This window comes from Argiope bruennichi, chromosome 10, assembly GCF_947563725.1.
Source record: "Argiope bruennichi chromosome 10, qqArgBrue1.1, whole genome shotgun sequence".
Classification (NCBI taxonomy): Eukaryota; Metazoa; Arthropoda; class Arachnida; order Araneae; family Araneidae; genus Argiope; species Argiope bruennichi.
Genome location: NC_079160.1, coordinates 51198565 through 51222089, shown reverse-complemented (window position 1 = coordinate 51222089; position 23525 = coordinate 51198565). Strand labels below are relative to the sequence as shown.

Sequence of the window (23525 nt, the reverse complement as noted above, 5' to 3'; positions counted from 1 at the left end):
TATGTGGAGAAGAAATGTGAATTCGATTACAAGGCATCGTCACTGACTCACGAAATTTCACCGCTTAATATGAAATTTAAAACTCACGCTAAATCTATTGATTTAATTAATTTACTTAATACTTTTATCCTTTTTGCTTTTTCCAAGATTTAAAAAAAAATTCTTTCTAGATAATACTTGTCAATAACACTCTTATAGAATTTTATTTGATTGTATCCGAAATTATTAACGATTATTATAAGGATCTACAAGCTCCTACTTTAATACAGTTAACTAATAATTGTAAATATTCGTGGTTAAGAAGAGTGTTTTATGAGAATCAATATTTTATTTTCTTATGTTTTATTTTAATAGTAACCAATTTTTATTAATTAACAAACCTCCTAAAAATTATTATATATTGACAAAACAATCAGTATTAAAAAAATAATTTAGAAATCCGTTGTTTAAAATTATTCATTGCATCGCAATTAAATAAATAAAATTCTTCATTCATATTTAAATCATTTTGCAATTTAAGAACATCTTAGTGTAATATAATCAGTATTAGGTAAGTGAAGACATCTGTTAATTATTAAAAACAGATTACACCGAGTATAAGTGACGTCATTGGAACGGAAAAGACGAATAAATTAAAGAAAGAATTAGGTTTTTTTCAGAAATTGAAAAAATAATAAATATTAATTTGAATGATTTAGATTTAATAAACATTCATAACTGTTAATTAATAACAAAAAAAATTTCTGCAAAAAATTCTTGTGCTCACTTAAAATTTGATTTTTTTTTATAATGAAAGTTGTATTACTGAATTGACAAATATGGGCATTTTAATAATTTTTAGTGTATAATTATGATGTTACTCTTTTTTACTAGTACTGTATTTAAACACAAGTAAGGTAAAATCAATTTTTTTTAAAATTCTTGCCATTTAATTATAATTTCTGCAGTTATTTACAGCTAATGAAGTCAGTTTGCTTTTTCTTAATGAACGTTTCTTGGAGCTTAACTGCTCTTATGACTGTATGGATTTCAAGCATCTATCGTATGACACTGAGATTTTTTTAAAAGAAAAATTGTGAACTTAGTTTGCGATGAAAATACAGATTCATCTGAATATCAGTTAATTATGATAAAGTCAATTAAGTTCACACTTCTAACAAGAAAACTTATTCCTGCGAAAAAACAACAACAAAAAAAAAACCCTTGCTAATAAAGGCAGAACAGTTCTTATTCGTTTAGCTTCATTGCTTTATTTAATAGCTAAAGAAAAAAAAAATCGTTTGAGAAAATTATCTGCATGCGTGAAGCGAATTAACTATTCAATCCGGCGTTTTGTTGTATTAGAAGCTTGGAAGAAGCGGAAAAAGCGTATGTTGACGTCATTGCTGAGTAAAGTGATATCATATCATTGAATCAATGAATGGATGTGAGGTAATGCTACAATTTAGCGGTTTATTCATTTATTTCCTATTGTTGAGGTTTGCCAGGATTATAGCGTTCTGTTGGAACAATTATCTAATTTTTATTTTTAATTTGCTGAGTTCGGTCTAATTTTGAAATAAATTATGTGAGTATAATTAAAAATGCATTTAATTCAGCGCATATGTAATTTATATTCTAAAAAAAGTAGATAAAATTTAATTAATATTGAGGAATATTTTTTTGTTACTTATATATAAAAAATAACATTCTTTTTTTTCACAAGATTATTCTTTCAAACGGTATTGATAATGTGGGATTCAATTATAAGAACTGTATAAATTTTTCGAAATGTTTTACGAATAAAATAATATGTCGAAATATTTTACTTCATTTTTTTCATTCATTTTACTTCATTTCTAACTTCATTTTTTTCATTAATAAATTATCTTTTGTTGATCTTATCCTACGCACTATTTAATTTTATTTATTTGCCTATTTTAACATGTTCTTTTTTCAATTTTTGTAATTATAGATGATCCTTGCAAGGTTGTAAAACTGCGAATCCGTTGCTTAAAATGTGAGTGAAATTAATATCGCGAAAGAATTCTTAAATTTTTTAAAAATATTTTCTTTGTGTTGCCAGTTTAAAAATGTTTAAAGGAGACCAGAGAAAAAAAAATTAGAAGACTAATGTGTTGTAAATATTATTGAATTTTTTTCTTAAAATTTATTTTCAGAATAAAAAAAAACTCTTTATGATAATCATTCTCTTGTAATCGAAAGTTGCTGTTTAGTGAATTAAAAACTGGGATATTGATTTCCTGCCTAATCTCATCTCCAAAATCGTGATTTACACGATGAATTCTTTTCATCGTGTAAATCATGCTAGCTCCTAGATACCAAACAATAAGCGGGCTCATAACAATAAATGAGTTTCTATGTTGCACCGTTGCCATTGTTTGTTTACGTTATTTCCTTCTACTGAATATTAAACAGATTTTTTTCCTACTTCCTTCAACTTAAAACTAGTCATATATTTTTTTCTAGTATTGGTGCCTATATATTACGAAACATGAAACATTTATTCAAATTACATGTTGCTATTTATTGTTCATTTGAAGCTTCCTGTAATTGCTTGTAATATATGAGTGAAATTATGATCATTATGTCATTAGTGCAAATATATATTTTTACTTTTTAAGAATTTGAAAAGTATTGTAAGAAAATAGTTTCTTTTCTATAAGCATAATTTTTTTTTTTGTTGTACTTTCAAAACTTATGCATATTTGAAATTGATGAGAATATTTTCGATTGATAAATAAATGAGATAGTATTGTATTGAGATGGTCATCTTCAAAAGGATTAATAAAATTTTTATTTACCTAAATGTTAATAAAATCGGCGGGAATATTCTCCTTTCTCATATACTTATATGATAGACGTGTTTCCTGTTTAATTTTGCAAAAAGAATCAAGCGTGCAATTTGAAATATTAAATCGCTCCTTCAGTCGATGGGCCACGGTAGTGTGATGTCAAACTCTCGGACTTTTGAGGCCGGAAGGTTTCAAATTTGATACTCAGTTTCACCGATGATCCACCTTGTATGTTGACTAGGCTTTTAAATCTGATGTTGAGGTCAAACATCCACCTATCCACTGAATCTGCCGACATTTGAGAGGAGGTGACGGCTCAGGTGTTGTTTCTTGTCATCTGACTGCTGCGAAGGTTCGCTACTAAATAGCCCTCGTGTTGTTTCAAAGCGTACAATATAGTTTTAGCTAAATTAAATTCATTCCTTTTTCCAATTTTATCCAAAATTTCAATCTGATTTACAATTTTGATATAAAGATTGCATACTAAAATTCAGAATTAATTGAATATGCGCTGGAATATATTTCACTGTAAGCAAATAGGTCAGAATTTGGGCACAAATCCAGTGTCGATATTGAGATTAGATAATTAAATTTATTATTATTATTATTGTAGCTTATTATTATCATTATAAATTTATTATTATTGTATTTTCGAGTTATCGCTGTTACATGTACATGGATTTATATATCTGTAGACAATCAATCTGATGATAGATTAGGCCTAAAATATGATAAAATTCTACAATTCTATGGTTAAATTATATACCAAGTTTGTAGCCATATGTTTAGCGTGGTGCATTTGTAAGTTGCCGTGTTCACTTACACACAGGAGGATTGGTATTTTTTTGTCTGTAGACTGATTTCATCAAAAATTGTACAGAAACATACAATTTTAGTGTTAAGACTAAATACCAAATTGCATCCTTTTAACTCCTTGTATTTTTGACTAATCGTATTCACAGATTAACTGATCTAATTACAGAAACATTATTTTTTTTTCATATTCATATATAAAATGTGACTTTTTTTTTCCTGGGGAATTTCAAAGTCAATTTTTTTAATGCTTACTGTATTTTCTTCTTGTATAACTTCAGGGTATTAAAAAGAATTAATATATACTTTTTTGTAAAAAAAAAAATGAATTAAATTTTCTTGAAGAATTAAAAAATTCTATATTGTATTCCTAAACTAATATACCTGTAAGATTATTACCAGATAAAACTAATATTTTTCTCTAATTATTTCATTGCTGCCAAAAATTCTCATCGAACAGTAGACTTTAAAATTAACAACAACAAAAAAAAGATGAAAATAAGAATTTTTTATATTGGATAACCAAAATATACGTGTATATTCAACTGAAATAGCATTATAAAATGCATTGTTCAATACGATGAATATTTGAAAGGCTTTGAGAAATAAATATATTTTTCATAACTTTTTCTCAAAATGATATTCCTATAAGATTTTAATATCTTTAAATTGTTCCAAATGTCTTATATTTGAGAAAATTGCGTGAAATTTATAATGAAGATTTTGTTTAAACACCAAAAGAAATTTGGATATGCCTTTTGTTTCAAGTTCTTTTAGATAATTAAAAAACAATTTCAGTTTTTTTTTAAAGAAGTACACATAATTCTTCTGAAAATTCAATACATGTGCATGAAATTATTTCCAATAAATATATCTCTAATTGAAATTACAAAATCAGTTTTATTCCAAATAAATTTTTTTTAGAATAATAAGAGAAAACCAATAGAAAAAAAAAATTGCGTCGCCTAGAATATTTAAAAATTTTTTGATTATATATTTTAAAATTTTCTTATAATAATATATTTTGTCTTAAAGAGTTTTTATAGATATATGATGTATTTATATTTTAATAAATATGTATAAAAAAACTCTAAAATTCATATGTAAATTCGCGAAAATGGCCAACAGAGTCCACTCTCTCCTGAAGATTGAGAAGTGGTTTCTTAGAAAAGTCCCGATTGTTCCTTGTCGGCCGTTGACCATACGAGCATCGTTTGTGGTAACCCCTACCCTATTCAAGGTCGATTCAACCTCCACAATAAAGGTGTGTTCTTAGATCGAAAGTAAAGAGGTAGATGATATCACTTTCCACTATAAGAAGGCCTGCTGTTTCGAAAATATGTTGCGAAAGCGGTTACCCTGAGAGTTTAGATAACGAATGTAATTATTTCAAATATTTTCAATGGAAAGAATTGCGTGCTTTGTTTAAATCGAATAAATTATGAGATTGTTCTTCCAACAATATAACGAATTAAGCAATACTTTAAAATTTAATTGACTTTATTTGTCAAAAAGTGTTTTTACTGTAGCAACAATATTAAATTTTGAAATTCAATGGCTTAATGATTTATGAGAAGAAAATTGGTGAATTTGGATTACCTTTTATTCCCTGTATTATTACCATGTGAGAACATGATGTTGTTTTGGTTTGAGATTTTATAAGCCACAAAATGCATGGGCAGAAAATTGGCGAATTATGGATTTGAGGCATCCATTTTTCGCTTTTAGGGTTATTAGAAAATGCTAAAGAAGGTTGTCACATTTGATAACTCACAACCTAGTTACAACTTGGCGCGAATGCCCACCATGTACCCGATTTTTCTGGCCAATAAAGGGCAAGGTTATAAGAAGTTATGGTCCGAAGAAGTACAGAGATGAAAATGGGAATGAACGCGAAATAGTGAGGAGAGGTATCGAAAGTTATATATATATATATTAAATTTTCAATTTTCTAGCTGTCAAAAAAAAAAAAAAAAACGTTTTGGAGCACGAACAATTTAGAGATTAAAAGAACTCATCGCTTTTCTAAAAGTTGACAGTTTTGGAATACAATAGTAACTTGATCATTCCAAACCAATTTAAACTGGATTTTCTTAAGAAGAAAAAAAGAATTGGCTTTATTATAAAGTTTTGGAGCTTGAACTATTTTGAGATGGAAGAAAAAAATTCTATCGTTTTCTAAATATCAACGCATGCATAATCTGGTACTCACGTGATTGTTTAAAACCGGTTTTGACTGTTTTTTCATGGAAAAAAAGTACTGGCTTCGAGAAAAATTTTTACAATTGGATTGATTTTGAGATGGTTAAAAACCATCGCTTTTCGAAATGTTGACGATTGCGAAATATAAGACATGTGAGAACGTGATGCCTTTCTTTCTGTGATACCACGTAACTTAACACTTTGTTGACCGGTGACGAGATAACTCGTCTTTTCATGCCCGAACGTTGTTGACCGGTGACGAGATAACTCGTCTTTGCACTTTGATATTTTTTTCTAAGTTCATGAAATGCAAATATTTTTTCAAAAACTTGCAATGCAAAATTTTGTTATGTTGGCTTTTCAAAATCAAAATTACTTTTCTGATTTCTGTTTCCATTGCATTATAAAAATTTAAAAAATTTGAACCATGTCGGAAGAACTTTTTAGCGAGTTATATGCGGATGTTTTGTCGGATTGTCCGAGTGATTTCGAGTTCAGTGATTCTGATAGTGATGATTCAGACATTAGACCATCAAAACGACAAAGAAGAATTCTTTCCGATAGTGAAGCAGATAGTGATGAAGAGTGGAATTATATTGATATTGTTCCTTCTTTGGAAGATTATTCCAGAAATTCGAGAGTACCGAACTTTGAATGTGATCCACCAAGCATCGTTGATGTAATCGATTCGTTTTTTGATGAAGAATTTTTTAATTTAGTTGTTTCTCAAACAAATCTATATCACACCCAAATGAAAGATTTGCATAAAAATTCAGCCAAAACTTTACAGTGGAAGGAAGTAACAACGAACGATATGAAAAAGTTTCTTGGATTGTTGGTATTGATGGGACAAACGAAAAAAACTTGCTGGAGAGATTATTGGTCAACTGACCCTTTGGTGGAAATACCAATATTCCCTAAAACAATGAGCAGGGTGAGGTTTGAACAGATCTTCACATTTTTCCACCTCAGTGATAACGTTGAAAATGTACTTAGTACAGATAGGCTTTATAAAATGAGACCTCTCTTAGACTACGTTATTTCCAAAAGTCAATCGATGTATGTACCGAAGCAGCAATTATCATTAGACGAAGCAATGATACCATGGAGAGGACGTCTAAAATTCAAAACATATAATCCTGCAAAAATTACAAAATACGGAATTTTAGTGAGAATGGTTTGTGAAAGTAAGTCAGGGTACATTTGCAACTTTGAAGTTTATTCTGGTGTTGGGAAAAAACTTGAAGAAACAATATTGTCAATTTTGCAACCGTATTTTGGATTTAATCATCACGTGTATCAAGATAATTATTACAACAACGTTTCAACAGCTAGTATTTTACTTGAAAATAAAATACGTGTATGTGGTACCATTCGCGAAAACCGTGGCTTGCCAAAATTACTTATAGAAAAATCCAAAAATCTTCAGAGAAGGCAAATGACATTTTTACGAAAAGGACCGATTCTGCTCCTCACATGGAAGGATAAAAGGTTAGTGCGAATGATTTCAACAATTCATGATGCGTCTATGATAACAACTGGAAATCGAAATAAAAATTATATAAACGATAAAATAAAACCTTCATGTATAATTGAATACAATAAATATATGAAAGGAGTCGATCGTGCAGATCAATATTTGGCAAACAGCAGCATACTGCGAAAAAGCATCAAATGGTCCAAAAAAACAGCATTTTTTTTATCAATTGCCTTCTATTTAATGCTTTCGCGATTTATTCAAAGAAGTGCCAAAATAAAATAAGATACAAAAAATTTCTCTTAGAAGTAGCTAGGATATGGCTATCTTCGGAATCAATTGAAAGCAACACACAACCAGCAAATACTTCTCATGCATCTAAAAGAGCTCCACACAAAGATCCTGTATCTAGGCTTTCAGGAAAACTTCTGGACCACGTTTTAGAACCAATAATTACTGCATCTAAAACAAATCCAACAAGAAAGTGTCGAGTATGCTCTTCAAAAGGAAAGCGCAGCGAAACGAGATATATTTGTAAGACATGTTGTGTACCTTTACACGTCGGTGAATGCTTTAATTTTTACCATACAAAAAAAAATTATTAGTTATTATTATTATTATTATTGTTATTGTTATTATTATTATTAGTTTTACTATTGTTTTGTGCAAATAAAATGTTTTGAAAATCACTTCGAATTTTATTCAATTACATTTTTTGCCCCGGTGACATGAGATATTTTCTATATCAAATAGCGGGTGCCATGCATACATTTTTGTGCGAAATGGCCGGTCAACAAAATAAATTTTTGTATGAAATTGCCGGTCAACAAAGTGTTAAAAAAATAATTTTCTCACATGATAACTTGAAATTTTCAATAGCAGATTTCAATTTTTTTTATAATTTTTCTTACTGATTAATGAACATATAAAATGAAACGTATAAAAAATAGTCCGAACCATCATAATAACTGTTTTTGGCTTCATTCGTCCATTGTAATATTATTTTAAAAATTAACTCTTAATTATATAGCTGCAATAACTTATGCACAAAAGAAATGTATTTAACCTCGTTACAACGCACGTATTTGTAAATGCAGTCACTAAAATAATGAATGACTTTTGTAAAATATGCTTATAAATATTTTGGAAAAATTAATAAAAATTAGAGGGCAAAAAAAAAAAAAAAAGAATGATTCGGAAATGAAGCTGTTATCGCTGAAAAGCTAATTTTAAAATGGTTTTCTTGTTCAATAAATACTCCAAGGTTATTGAGTAAAAACGTAAAAATTTATGTGTAAAAACGGGATGGAAATATATTTTAATAATAATTTAAAAAAACAAATATCGCCATAAATAAAATTAAAATATGTTTATTAATTTTATTGAAAAAGTAAAACCGAAATGTTCCAAAAACATTAATAGATCATATCAGTTTCTAAATGTACACACATCAAAAGCAAGTAAAAAAGGGAAGTATTCAATTTTTCTATTTCTTTTAATTATTCTAAAAATAGGAATAAACTCTAAATAATTACAAATAATTCATTATAAAAAAATCCTTTTAGATGTAAAAAAGATGCTTTTTTTAAGTTACAGAAATCGAGTGTGTTACTTTAAACTATTCTAGTTTCCATTCTAGGCCAGTTCCACTTATTTTTAAATCAACAAACTATTGCTTCCTTTTTCAAAACTTTTCCTCGGTATCAAAGACCTTTTCAATCTCGAGAAATACAGCAATTATTTCTTTTAATGAGCTGTTGACTTTTCAAGTTCAATCTTAGATGACCCATATTGCTCGTTGTTCGCCTTGCTGTGGACACTGGTCACGGTTCGTGATATTTCGAACTTTACCTGTTTAGGCTGGAAAACAAAAGTCAGTATTTGCTCGAATGGTCACCTGCTTCTGCAAGAAACAGTCCTTCCACTCTGTTGACCAGACGATTTTTCCCTCTATCGTTTGGCGTATCAATTCAAGGCGTGTCGGTAACTTGCATGTTGTTTATTTAATTTATAAGTGTCCATTATGTCCTGGAGTGATCATGTAGGGCAGGGTATTATTTTGGAACGAAATAACTTCTGGTTCTGCATGAAAGACACATTTGAGAGGGAAAATGACGGATTGGCCTTTTGAATTGGCGACTTGGCGGCTGTTGACCCTTTCGTTTTCGACGCGTGAGTGACTTCGAATGTGTGTGTGTGAGGAATGGAACCTGGAAATGTCGTTTTTGCTTGGAATTTCTGGAAGTTCTCTTAAGCTGTTTTCTAAACTCAAAATGGGAGAAATTCTTACCATTCCATAGTAAATACCCAGCTACATAATTTATCTTTATTCGCTGTCAAATTGCTTGTATTAAAACTTCTGTCTAATGTTTGGTTTAAAAAAAAAGTTGGAATGGTTTCCCCAAAACTTTCTCGCATAATTTCTAATAAAAGTATTATCCCAGAAAACTTGCATGGCATTGGCGTCCAATAGTTACGAAATATTAACCTTTGGTGTGAATGTAGCATAACTATCTTGTAATCCTTGGCGAGATTTTTGGCAATTAATCACTGGCATATGGTTAATAGTAACCTAAAGTCTAATTTCAGCTACAGACGCATTTTCCCCAACCGACTGAAATTAAAATTTGATACAAAACTACGCTTGTAGTCACAAAAATCCATTCCAAATTTTATATATATCATTGCGTTTGTCAGTTATCGCATTTACATGTTTCTGAAAGTACAGACAGACAGCACGGTCAACTCTTTGTTGTATTTGGCACACAATTTGACAGGTGTCAGCACTATAGATGTTTAATCTGTATACCAAATTTTATTCATCTTTCTCTCTTCGTTATGTAATTATTGTGTTAGTTGATATTCGAATTCAGTATATATTTTTTGTATTACAATAGGTATTCACAATATATTTTATTTCTGTACAATAGGTATTCACAAAACTGGGCATCTTAACCAGAAATTTTATATATAAAAATAAATTTCTGAGCTTATATTTAATAAAAATAATAGTTAAGTTTATATTTAATATTCTTTATATTAGTCACAAATATACCCATGAGAAAATAATATATATATATATATATATATATATATATATATATATATATATATAATTGAAAAATCAATGTTTAACATTGATAATACTTATTTTTATCAACATGATACACTTTTTATTATTATTGTTTAATTATATTATATTTTATTGTAAATTTATAAAATTCGTTATTCGTTTCCAACACTGCGCAATCAGGTGATGGTTAAGTTGTTCTATTTTCCTTTCTTGAAACTAGAGCAAGTAAAAATGTTAATAAGATTCTTCATCAGTATTGTCTTTTAAACTGATTGCCAATATCGAAATAGTGGTTTTGGTATTCAGGTTGCCTTTATTTTCTTAATTTTTTTTCCTTTTTTAATTTTACTGCCTTCTTATGATTACGTTCAAATTTATTTCTCTTGAATTCATGTGCGGCTAACTCATTTACAAATTGATTTCGTTTTAACTTTCTCGTATACGTAGTATAGAGCAAGTAGTGTAATTGTTATAAGATTCGAACTCAAGATTTTGAAGAATTTTCACGTTTTAGAGCACCCTGAGTTCGAAAAAATCATTTTTGGAAAATGTCCGTCTGTTTATCTGTCTGTGACAAAGATAACTCCATGGCGATTTGAGCTAGACAGATGAAATTTGGATATTAAATTGATACAATATTTGTATATTTCTATCAAATGTTCAGCAAAATTCATAAGGAGGAAATCTGTCTGTCCGACTGCTTGAAAATTAGTTACATGATAACTACAAAACTGAGAGAGTTAGATTGATAAAATTGTATACACAGGTTAAACATCTATAGCAAAGGCATCTTGCAAATTTTGAGCCAAATCCAAGAAGGGGTTGACCGTCTGTCGGTATGTACTTTCAGAAATATATAAACGCGGTAATTAAAAAAAAGCATCAACTTAAATATATCAAAATTGGTATGGGATTTTGTGATTGCATGTGCAGTTTTGCATCAAATTTTTGTTTCAATCGGTTGAGAAAAATGCGTTTAAAACGTGTGTATTTGTTCGATTTTTGGATACCATTAACGGCATGGCAAGGATTAATCGCCAAATAACTCGCCAAGGATGACAGAAAAGATTCAATAAAAGCGCTAATTTCACGTCAAAAGCTAATATTTCGTAACTATTGTATGCCCCGCAAGGCATTATTTGGCATGACAAATTTATTAGAGAGTATACGAGAAAGTTTTGGGAGACCATTGCCGCTTGTTTAATCTTATAGTTGTATAATTTTTATTTACAGCACAACTTTCTCTATATTCTTTTATACTGAAATTTTGTATCTTTTTTATTTTTAATTGTACTATATTTTACTTGTGTCTTTTTCCAAGATAATTGAAGAGATTTCACTAAATCTTCTGATTGAGGGTAATCTTTTCCTTGTGAGCTACAATCATCTTACTCTTACTCACTTTAAAAAAATCGATTGTTGTAGGAAGTAATCCGCTTCGAGGCTTTAAGATAAGTCAAGGTAAACGATTGAAAGATGGGTTATTTCATGGCTCATTTCTCAGAAAATTCTGAGAAATGACCACTTTTTCTGACTTGGCTGATGTCTCAACATTTGTTTTCTCCCTTTTTTCTTGAATTATTAAAATGTAGATCACTTTTCTTTTTCTTACCATTTTTCAAATACTGTCTATTTCAAAAAAGTGTAGTTATTTAAATTGAAATGTGATAAAAAAGTCTCTTAAGTTATCATTTATTTGTAAATTGTCAATAATGATAAAGAATTTCTTCTTTTCAACTGGATTTTTTAACAAAAACATACAATAATTGCTGTTTCACTTGCATGATTGAAAAGTAAGATTCTGATTGTCAAGTTGCAAGGTGCATCCAAACCATGTTTCTATCTTAATTAGAGCGAGATATATCGTAATTTTTGTTGACCACTGCTTTGAAATTCTTAACTGTCAAAAAGGCGTTGCCATGGCAACTTCATCTCTTTAAATGTAAACCGACATTTCCTGGCATTGTTTTAGCGTAATTTTTGATTTTTTGGAAATAAATTTTTAATTAAACCAAACACTTGTGAGGAAGGGAGGTGTCTCTTATGCATCTGGAAACTTTTAAAGGTATTTAAATAGTTTTAATTCTTATAAATTTTATTTTTAAACTTTAAACGTATTTTTAACCATGTTACGTTTTTTCATTATTTTTGTGATCAAATTGATATAAGTCCAGATCATATAAAGATAGAGGTCTGAAATTTGAAACACATATTTTTCAAACTGTTTACTTTAATTTTGATTCAGCAAATTTAAAAAAAAAAATTTACTTTTCAAGATATGAATTTTTTTTAAAAAAGTACCCAAGAATTTTTCAAAATTTTCATTCAAATTTTTTAAATTTTTTTTTTAAAATTAATATTTTTTAAATTGCCGAATCAAAATGAAAGAATATATATTTGTGTTTGATTTAATGAAAAAAATTTGAAAATTGATCAAAAATATTTTGAGTTATATCGATTTAAAACAACGTCACTTTTTTTAAAAAAAAATTTTTAATTTTAAGTTTAAAAATTTTTTTGAAAACTTTTGTGTTGTGATTTTGTTTATTAATAAGATGGTTGATCAGTACAAAAAATTTCAAAGTTTTAAATTATGTAATAAAAATTTTTTCAAAATGTGTCCCGGACCCCCTTAATAACAATTTAATTTAATAACTCAGTAATTTAGGAGAACGCTATAAAGGCCACATCTTTGCGCATATTCTGCATTTTTGAATTCAGCAGTTGGCGTATAAATCGATATGACGTATAGAAAAAAAATTAACACTTCATTCATATCATTTGCCTTTGCTACGCCACTAGTATTTTCTCTCTTTATTAGTATAGAACACTAGTCTCCCATCAAGATTAAACACTGTTTTATATAGGATTTAAATTAACACTTCATTCATATCATTTGCCTTTGCTACGCCACTAGTATTTTCTCTCTTTATTAGTATAGAACACTAGTCTCCCATCAAGATTAAACACTGTTTTATATAGGATTTAAATTAACACTTCATTCATATCATTTGCCTTTGCTACGCCACTAGTATTTTCTCTCTTTATTAGTATAGAACACTGTTTTATATAGGATTTAAATTAACACTTCATTCATATCATTTGCCTTTGCTACGCCACTAGTATTTTCTCTCTTTATTAGTATAGAACACTAGTCTCCCATCAAGATTAAACACTGTTTTATATAGGATTTTCCAAGAATTAAAAAGAAATCGTTATTTAGTGTTTGAAATTGAATTGCGGTTTAAAACATGATTAATATTTTCATTTAAATAAAACTATGCATATACACACAAAATGACATTTTATCGAAAAAGAATATAGGATATTCAGAATCTATCCTCTTTCTTAAGTTTTCTTTTCTATATAGAAAATATTGATAATTATTTTATATTTTAGAAACTTTTACTTCCATTTTTTTTTTAAATTCTTGTTTCAAGAAGAAATGCCGATTGAGTTCATTGTGATTTCAATATTCTATGTTTCATGTCTCTCTTTTGCTAATAATTTCGTTTTAGTTTAAACATTGTTTTTATGTCGTGGAAGTTTGAAGTGATGTGTACCAACCAGCTCAAGTGTCGTCGTCGTCATCTGACGTCGCATGATTCAGAATGACGGTCCAAAATACCCTTCATGTAACCTTAAAAACCTGATAAAAAATCTAAAAAAAATCAATCAGTCAATATCAACAAGGCCGGTTTTGCCATTTGGGAAGATCGTCGCAGGATGGTTGCTCTTAAAAGGAAACTGTCGTTTATTTGTCGGTTTTTACTTCTTTTATAAATTTTAAATTGCAATATACATTTTATTGTAATTGTAATGCGGGCCGCGGTGGCCTGGTGGTTAGGTCCCGGCTTCGGAACCGGAAGGTTTCAGGTTCGAGACCAGATTCCACCGAAGAACCGTCATGTAAGGGGGCCAGTTGCACGTTAAATCCGTCCTGACCAAAAGTTCTCCCGCTGGTGTGGTGTGGAAAGGGAATTGCCAGTTCAGGTGTCGTCCTCGTCATCTGGACGAGGTCCGTCCTAAAATAGCCCAAGTGTTGCTTCAAACGGGACATTAATATAACCAAACCAATTGTATTTGTAAATGCATTTATTAATAATTTATTGATTAAACCTAAAAACACGATAAGATCCTATTTATTGATGTAAGAGAGTAACATATTTGTTCATTGTTAAGATTGGTCCGTCATCGTTAGGTCTTATCCTAACTGAGTTGAATTTGGCCTTATCTTAACTGAATTAAATTTGACCTTATCTTATCTGAATTAAATTTGGCGAATTGGCGCTTGAAAAAATTCGTCTCATGCCAATACCGCTTTCTTAAATCTAACCGACTTATTGATGTTTAAAAATACAAGTTAAAGAAATTACTGTAAGTATTTTTTTTTCTTTTCTGGACAGTTTAAATAATCTTTTATCAATTAAAAGAATTTTTGTCATATCAAATTTGTTTATATTTGGTTATGTTAGTTTTTTCTCTTCATTTAAATGTGTAATTGCGTTTTGACAAAGAGTGGGTGAATTTCTATTTGTTTTATGCGAGTTTTGAGTGTCGTCTTATTTTATTAAAAATCACCTCTATACACTTTTTGCGAATTAACAGGTCTTTAAAATAAATATTCTGGATGTAATATTTACGAGTTTTCAGCCTCATCGATTTTTTCTATGATCCTTATTATTTGGTCAAATTTCTACTTCATTGTAGGTATTGAACTATTTTTCTTTCTCTTATATGGCAGTAAAGGCTCCTGACAGATCAATAGGTAAGGAAAAGTTAATTTATCAGCCCGGGGCTAAGTGTTACTGATTCAACTTCCCTTTCTTGAAAAGAATAAACGTGATGTAACTCTTCTTCATTTTGCGGTTATGATTGAATTAAAATGCTGTGGGGCACTTGTTTTTCTGAATAGTTTTTGATTAAATAATAAACAAACCTTCAAGCTTTGAGTTGCTAATATTTAATACTTCCTTTCTAAAAGTTTCTGTATAGAAATTCTTTTTGCATTGGTGTAAAAACCAAAAACAGACAAAGAACAAATGAAAAACACTTTAATATGTGATATAAAACTTTAATTTACATAATTTATGTTCTTCAACTTTATTTTATAGTTATTCTATTAAAGGAATTATACATAAATAGTTGAGTCATATCACGAACAACTGAAAGTACTCTTTGTTTCTTATTTGAACTAAGTTAAGGATTATAATAAAAATACTGTCAGAAGCAGTGGTGTCATTATTTAAGGCACCTGTATAATATTTTCGTCTTTTATTTTGTAACAAGCTTTTCTTGAAGCAGTGTGCAAGTTTTTATTTTCTTGTCTTCGTAGCAAAATTTCACAAGGGAAAGTAATTTGGTTGCTGTTTTTCCTTTTTTAAGGAAATAGTAAGAGAAACAATGTAACTGGAACCAAAACTATTGCTATTAATAGTTAAATTTAAAATAGTTTGAACAACCCATAATTAAATGCTTTACTTTAAAGTTGTTATGATACAAGGCAGATGCAATCGATTAGGTTAAAAGAATGGTTTATAATGTGTAATATATAGACGAACACGACAATATACATAGTAAAACAAAGTATGAAATAATGAAACACCCAATGTTTGCCATTTTCGGAAATGTCCTTAGTCTTCGTTACTTTGAAATTGTCTCATCGGCCGATTAGCTTTGTTGTTTATCGGCGAACATATTCATATCTATCATATTAATACAATAATCAGCACAAATAATTGCTCATTTTGAGATATTATTTTACTACTTTCGAAGGAAATTTCATGATACCTACATATCGGAATGTGTTTCATATCAGCATGTCGCTTTTTTAGAGTTGTTGAGAGACAACTGAAAGACCCCTGAACCACAATCGCAGATTAGTCTCAACTGGTATGGATTTGAAACACATCTGGATATTTATCCATGAATTTAGGATACTATACTAATCGGCAATTGAGCTGGCACATTGTAATTAATATTTCTAAAATTATTCAGTTTAAATCCGCTGAAATAATTTTATTTTTCTTGTTTATCGCATAAAATATCTACGTTAATCAAAATGCTAAACGAATCAAATATTTCTGTAAAAGAATATTTTTTCTAATATTTAAATAAATAATTTTAAGAAATGTACTTTTTGAATGTCCAAATGAATTATCAAGAAGAACAGAAGAATTTATACTTGTATTTGACTTGAAAAGTTTTTATAATAATAAAAATAATAATGAATATAATTTGAACATTGTGTCGCTAATTAACCCTTTGAGTACATTGGACGTATCAGAACATTTCGTATTTGTTTGAGTTTATGTTTCCATTTTTTTTTGTAATTCTAATTAGCTTAATTTATCTCAATATCACGCAGCAATATATTCTGAATAATAAGAAATAAATGAATTCTTACGTAAAAACTACTGCCTTAACATGTTCAAAAAAATCAAATGCGCTTCAAATCCAAAAGTCGTTTCAAATAAATGCAGTCAAAGGGTTAATATGTTTTGTAAAAAAAATTGGAAATTTATGTTCATGAATTCGTTTGTTTCACTAGTTTGAAAATTGCAAAACCGTGCTATGCCAAAGAATGATTTCGTTCTCATAATGTTAATAATCTTTATCCTTATTAATTAGTGAATTCCGAAATATAAACATCATTATTATGATACATCATACGTTCTCTGTGCTGACCGTTTTTCGGAATCGGACTGGATCCTCCTGTTTGACAAATACCTCATTCACAGGTCAACAGCAATGACCTGTCTCAAACTTACCAACTCGGTTGCATCACAGCATACAAAATAGCATTAGGGACAAACACTGCGATAAGTTAGCTACAATTTAAAAATTTTGCATAAGCAATCACGTACTCACAATAAACTAAACAATGCGGATTTACATTAATGATACTATTCTATTCCATAGACGTAAATAGGTCACCTAACGCAGCTTTGAATATTTGGAAAACTTCTCTTTTACTTTTAGGTTAGGAATGATTAAAAGCATTTTGCAATGGTTAAGTTAGAATACAAAGATTATTCATCAAAGAAAGGAGTCTTTTGTTGTCATTCATCAAGCTGGATTGTTCCAACTCCCACTAGAAAAACCTATTTACTTTCTTTGCGTGTGGGATTTGAGTGAAAATGTAAGTGAAGGACGTAGAGATAGATTCGGAAAGATTTCTCATTTCCTCTTATTTTCTGGATATTGTGTAATGACGTCTGTCAGGTGGGAAGAGGGGAATTATGGCATATTTTAATCTGTCCATCGTCTGTATCCGCTGTTTTTTATGTCATCCGCGACAGACGGCGAGAAAAATTTGTCAGGAAGTTCTATTACATATGAGTTGGTAGATTTAAATATGAGTTGGTAGATGTCATAATATTTGAAAGTGCGAAGAAAATGAATTTAAGTTTTATTGGGATCATTGTTGGGATCCTAGGCAGTGGTCATTATGAGGTCCCTCTTTTAATAAACTGGCTATTTCAGTTTTAGATTTCAACAGAAAATATGACTTAGGATTAATTATTTTATTTTAGTAATCTTGTGATAATGTTTATTATTTATGATGTCTAATAATTGCGAGGCATCCATATTTGCATACAATGTCGACTTTTTGAAGATACTTGGTATTTATGAATACTATAATATCTAAATGAACGTAATGAAGCCTTTCCAATTTACTCCTTTATATTTATTCAAATATTTTAATTCATATTAATCGATTTTCTAACCCTTTGACTACGCATTTATTTGAAACGACTTTTGTATTTGAAGCGCATTTAATTTTATGAACATGTGAAGGCAGTAGCTTTCACGTAAGAATTCATTTTTATTTCTTATTATTAAGACGTTATACTGCTGCATGAAATTGAGATAATTTAAGGTGTACGTACACACTAGAAGATTTTTTTTTAAATTTTAACTTTAAAAATCCATTTTTTTTCACAGTAGGTCATTAATATATGTTTAAACTCATTTCAGTGAGAAAAAAAAACATATTTCACTAATTATTAATTAATTAAATAATATTTAATGAGCTAATTAGCATATTTTTTGAAACATGATATCTTAATTCTAATTTGTACTGGCACACAATTCTAGTTGGAAATGATGCCTAATATTAGTCTTCATGTTGTTTGCCTCAATCAAGTTATAAAAATATATAGTTATTTTTTAACAATTTTTTCATCAACAATGAATAGAAAAAGCGAGATTTTTTCTGTCATTTTAACTTTTAAATAGCTATTAAAAATTTATTTTTATAAATATAACTTTGATTGAGGCACAAAACATCCGCTATTTCATACAGATTATTTTGATATGTAAATAACTGTATTTGGTTCATTTCTTGTTGAGTTATGATTGTTTGAATGAAGCAACATAGTGGAAAAATATCATTCTTCATAAAATAAGTTTAAAAAAAACCGTAACTAGAGTTTTTAATGAAAGCACCTCAAGAAAAATAATTATAACTCGAGAAATATTTCGAATATTGACAACATCTTGTTATCGTTTGAAATCTAAAAGATCAGAGGACATTATTAAGCAATAAAAAAAAATTCGATATTTTGAACGATTTTCGAAGTTTCAAGTGTGTACAAACACTTTAAGCTAATTAGAATTACAAAAAAAAAAAAGAAAAAAAAAGGAAACATAAATTTAAACAAATACGAAACATTCTAATACATCAAATGTACCCAAAGGGTAAATTTAAAAATTCTTTTGATTTACAAATTTATTTATTTGTCAATTAGGCCAATAACATTTTCTCAATTGATTGAACTGCGGCCTCTTTCATCCTAGTAACTTCAAGCAATTGCTTAGCTGCTTGGGAAAGCTAACCTGATTTAACTGCAAAACCTAATTTCCGTAAGAATATATTGAACAGAATCAATTGTCATTTCAGAGTAATATGACCAACGTAACTGCATGTGCTATCCAACTTCTAATTGAATCAGAGATTTGAAAGAAAGAACAAACCCAAAATAAATAAACAAAATTTAAATTTGTCCCTCCACTGTATTAACATGTGTATTATTATTATAGATGCTCTTTGATAGCTATAAAAAAGATTGGAAACCACCTAAGCAAAAAATTTCGTATAAAGTTTGATTGAGGCAATTCTATTAATAATAATGGTGAATTTGTGTGCGCATGTATGTACATGTGTATGCTTGCTGGCTGTCTACAGGTACACAATTTGTCCTAAAGCTACTGAATTTAGTTCAAATATAATTTGGACTGTGAAAACGTGCAATATGGAGTGAATTTTTTTTGAAATTTTAATTAATAAAACAACAAATTTCGACGAAAGAACTGTCTTTTTATTGGTACCAATTTAATTTCGGTGCAGTTTTTTTTCCTTGGATCGATACAATTTTTATAAAAAAAAATTCTTCACAATTTCCAACAATATTTTCATTTCTGCGATACATTTTTTTTTCTTCTTTTTAATGATACCAATTTAGCAGTCGTTCAGTTTTTTTACCTGGATCAAAAAAAATTTCTTCAGAATTTTCAACAATAGCTTTCTTTTCTGCGACAAAATTCAAGCCGCTTATTGCTTTGTAAAATGTTTCATAACACGATTTTCTTCCTAAGTTGAAAACTGAGGAAAAAAATTCCATTTATTATGTGGCCAGTTTAAGTGAGGGGGAAAAAAACAACAACAACTACAGTTCTGAAAATAGACATTACTTGAACAATTGCGTTTTAATGAAACATCTGATTTCATGGGATTTATCTATATTAAGAAAGTTCATGTGCATAATGAACATAACAGGTGCAAGGCAATTAATATAAAGAAATTTAATGCCTCTTATAATTCGATATTTTAAAAAATACTTTTGAGAGATGAATAATTTTGGAAACGATTACAATATGCAACTTTTTCTTATATCTTTTTAAAATTTAATAATTAGCTTCTTCAGATATCCATTCTTTATTTCCTACATTTTTTTTATTAATTTCAATAAATTAAAAAATATTTTAAATGTACAACAATAATTTCCGTCGTTATTGGATTTCTATTAACGCTTGTTGCGCCGTTATTAAATACATTTATTGTGTACCCGTAATCATTGTTATAAACTAGAAGAAATTTGTAAAAATAAAATAATGACTGACCAATCAAATGTAATATATTCCGCCATGTTGTTTAAAATTAAAGTTTTTTCTTAATATCATTTATCACTCATCATTTTTCTTTCACACCGAAATGGGGCATACACGACCCACTACTTAAAAAATGCTATCGCATTAAAAGAAAAAGAAAGAAACAATGATGAAAAATTTATTTTAAGAGTTTTTATGCATTCTTAGTTAACAGTTCAGTATCGAAATGAGTTCACATTCAGTCATACCATAGAAATTACACTCATATTGAACTCGGCCGTGCGGATATGAAATTGATAATAATACCATTCATTGTTTGGCATTCTAATTTAAAATTTTTTTTTTTTCCCTAGATGCATTGAATGAAATATTTATTAAAAAAAATACCAACGCATCTCATCTGAATGAATGAATACAGGTTAAATGTATTTCGGGTGATGAAGTTCACACTTCGATATCAAATAACGTAATTATAATAATCAGTATTACTCTAATAAACGAAAATAACTCTTCGCTTCAGTTCATTGAACATCTGAATGCTTGAAGATCGTTTGCAAAAGTTTTCCAACAAAAATAATAATAATAAAGGAAGTATTAATGCATTAAAAAATATAGTGCTTGGAATTACTAACGATTTTTAATAAAAAAAGAAATAAAATTATTGTTATTTTTAGTGGAAATCGACCCATTTCCACTAAAAATCTTTTTTTGTAATATTTTCAGAATTTGGCCCATATTTTAACGAATATACTCAGAATAAAAAGAATAATATGCAAACGATATACAGATAAATAAATAAAAATAAAACTTGCGAGAACATTGAAATAGTTTCTTGAATTTAAATTGATACATATTGATTTTACATTTCTTACAAGAAATTAATTGCATTATATATAATTATAACGATACTATATATAATTACGATAATAAGCACTATTTAGGACATTAATTTTTTTCTAAAATGAAGGTATAATTACAAATTATTTTTATAATTTTTGGTATAAAAACGTTTTTTCTGGATAAAATAATAAATTTTTCAATAAAAAAAGAAAAAAATTATTGTTATTTTTAGTGGAATTTTTTTTTTTCGTAATGCCCTCAGAATCTGATCCAGATTTAAATGAATATATTCAGAATAAAAATAATAATACTCAAATAATAAACAGACAAATAAATAAAAATAAAAGTTGATAGAACTTTGAAGTATTTTCTTGTGCTTAAATTGATACATATTGATTTTACTTTTCTTACAAGAAAATAATTAAACCAACAAAATATATTTTACATAATTATGGCGAAAAGTAGTATTTTCGGACATCAATTTTTTTAAAATAAAGGTAAAATTACAAATTATTTTTATAATTTTATTTATAAAAGTGTTCCCTGTGGATAAAACATTAATTTTTAAGAAGTACGGAAAAAGAATCGGATAATTAAAAAGACATTCTATAAAAACTAAAATCAAAACCATTATTAACGAAGTTTTTTTGGTAAAAATGACATTTTAAGCATTTTTATTTTAAATAATTTCATATTTTAGTAGATATATTTAAAATATCAGTTTTAATTTTAAATTCTTCTTTTATTTGCGTAACAAAGTAATTTACCAAAGTAAAATAATTTTAATTCAATAATTTTCCATCGTCTGCAAATTTGATGAAATATTTCATATCCTCTTGCATAGCTATTAATATTCTATTTATATAATATGATTTATCCCAAACGTTTACTGTCCTGTTGACTGATTTTACTACATTACTGTCGTTAAAATGCATTTATTTAAGAATGGAAGAGCTTCCCAATTGCTAAACAAAAGAATGTGACGTCATAATTGAGTGAAACATCATTCATTTCAAGGATTAAGCTTATGAATGAACGTGAAGTTAATGCTTCCATTTTCTTTTTCTACTTGAGTACTTTACCGCGTATATAAACGAAAAAAGGACGATAATTTTTATTTTGAAATGTTTTGCTCCGTAATTAATATTTTTATGTTTTCAATGGAATTCAAAAATTTATTTTAAAGTTTTGGATAAAATGATTTCCCATATTAGTCATGACAGACATTTTATCCCTGAACATATTGTAAAACAGATACTATATAATAACTTAACTGAATATTATATCTAACTTTCAAATTATATTTTTTCTTAGTGGGTAAAAGACGACTTATATAACAATATAAAGACATGATATAACGATATTATATATTTCTTTTGAGGATTATACCATTAAATCGATACTTTATTTAGTTTTTTTCTTCTTTCTTTTATGTACTATCTGTCTGCACTTAGAGAAAATATGTGGCAGAATGTTAAAATATTTTCTGTAACATCAAATAAGAATGGATTCTTTTACTTTTTCCACAATCTTTTTAATGATATTTTTCAAGTACATAAAAATGAATAGACTTTTCATGTGTATTAGAAAACATTCCATTAAATCAATAAATATCATTTGTCGTTACAGGCATTTTTAAAATGTCTTTCGCAGAAATAAAGTAGCATTTATTTTCTGCTTTAATAAACAGTTTACAAATGAAATGGCAATAAGATTTACCTTTTAAGACGTATTGCATTAAATTTAGAATGTATTCTAAAATTTAGCTTATTCAATTTTTAAGAAATAAGTTGTATTTTTTTTTAATTTCTGTATAGCTAAGAAAAATTTTATTTTCATGGCATAAGTATTTTTTTATAATCCTTAAAGGGATTTCTATCAGTTGGAAGTCTTTTAATTTGAAATGTTGTAAATATTAAGGGAAATAAAGACTGATTCAGTGATAGTTATTTAAAATTTAAGGGAATCCTTCTTTCAAATCAATAACAAAATAGCATTTTCTTCAAGCAAAAATCGTTCTTTTCTTTTATATTAAGTTTATTATGTGTCTTTTTTTATTTTAAATATATGATGAATTCAATTATTTTAATGTAAATATTATAATATTTTATGTGTGTCAGAAATGTTTGTTGAAACATTCTATAGATAAGAATCTAAATTAGAATAGGAATAAGATTTATAGAATAAGAAGGTGAATAATTAGAATTTAATT

General features: G+C 28.1%; 2 protein-coding genes across 2 annotated transcripts in view; both read left to right on the top strand.

Moving 5' to 3' along the window:
• Positions 1–23525, top strand: part of LOC129988748 (sodium/calcium exchanger 2-like) — a 79744-nt gene that overhangs the window by 1541 nt on the left and 54678 nt on the right. The gene's annotated exons all lie outside the window — the stretch shown is intronic.
• Positions 6238–9220, top strand: LOC129987529 (piggyBac transposable element-derived protein 2-like). Its single transcript, XM_056095499.1, has 2 exons — positions 6238–6997; positions 9069–9220. The coding sequence occupies exons 1-2, from the start codon at positions 6238–6240 to the stop codon at positions 9218–9220; spliced, it is 912 nt and encodes a 303-aa protein (XP_055951474.1).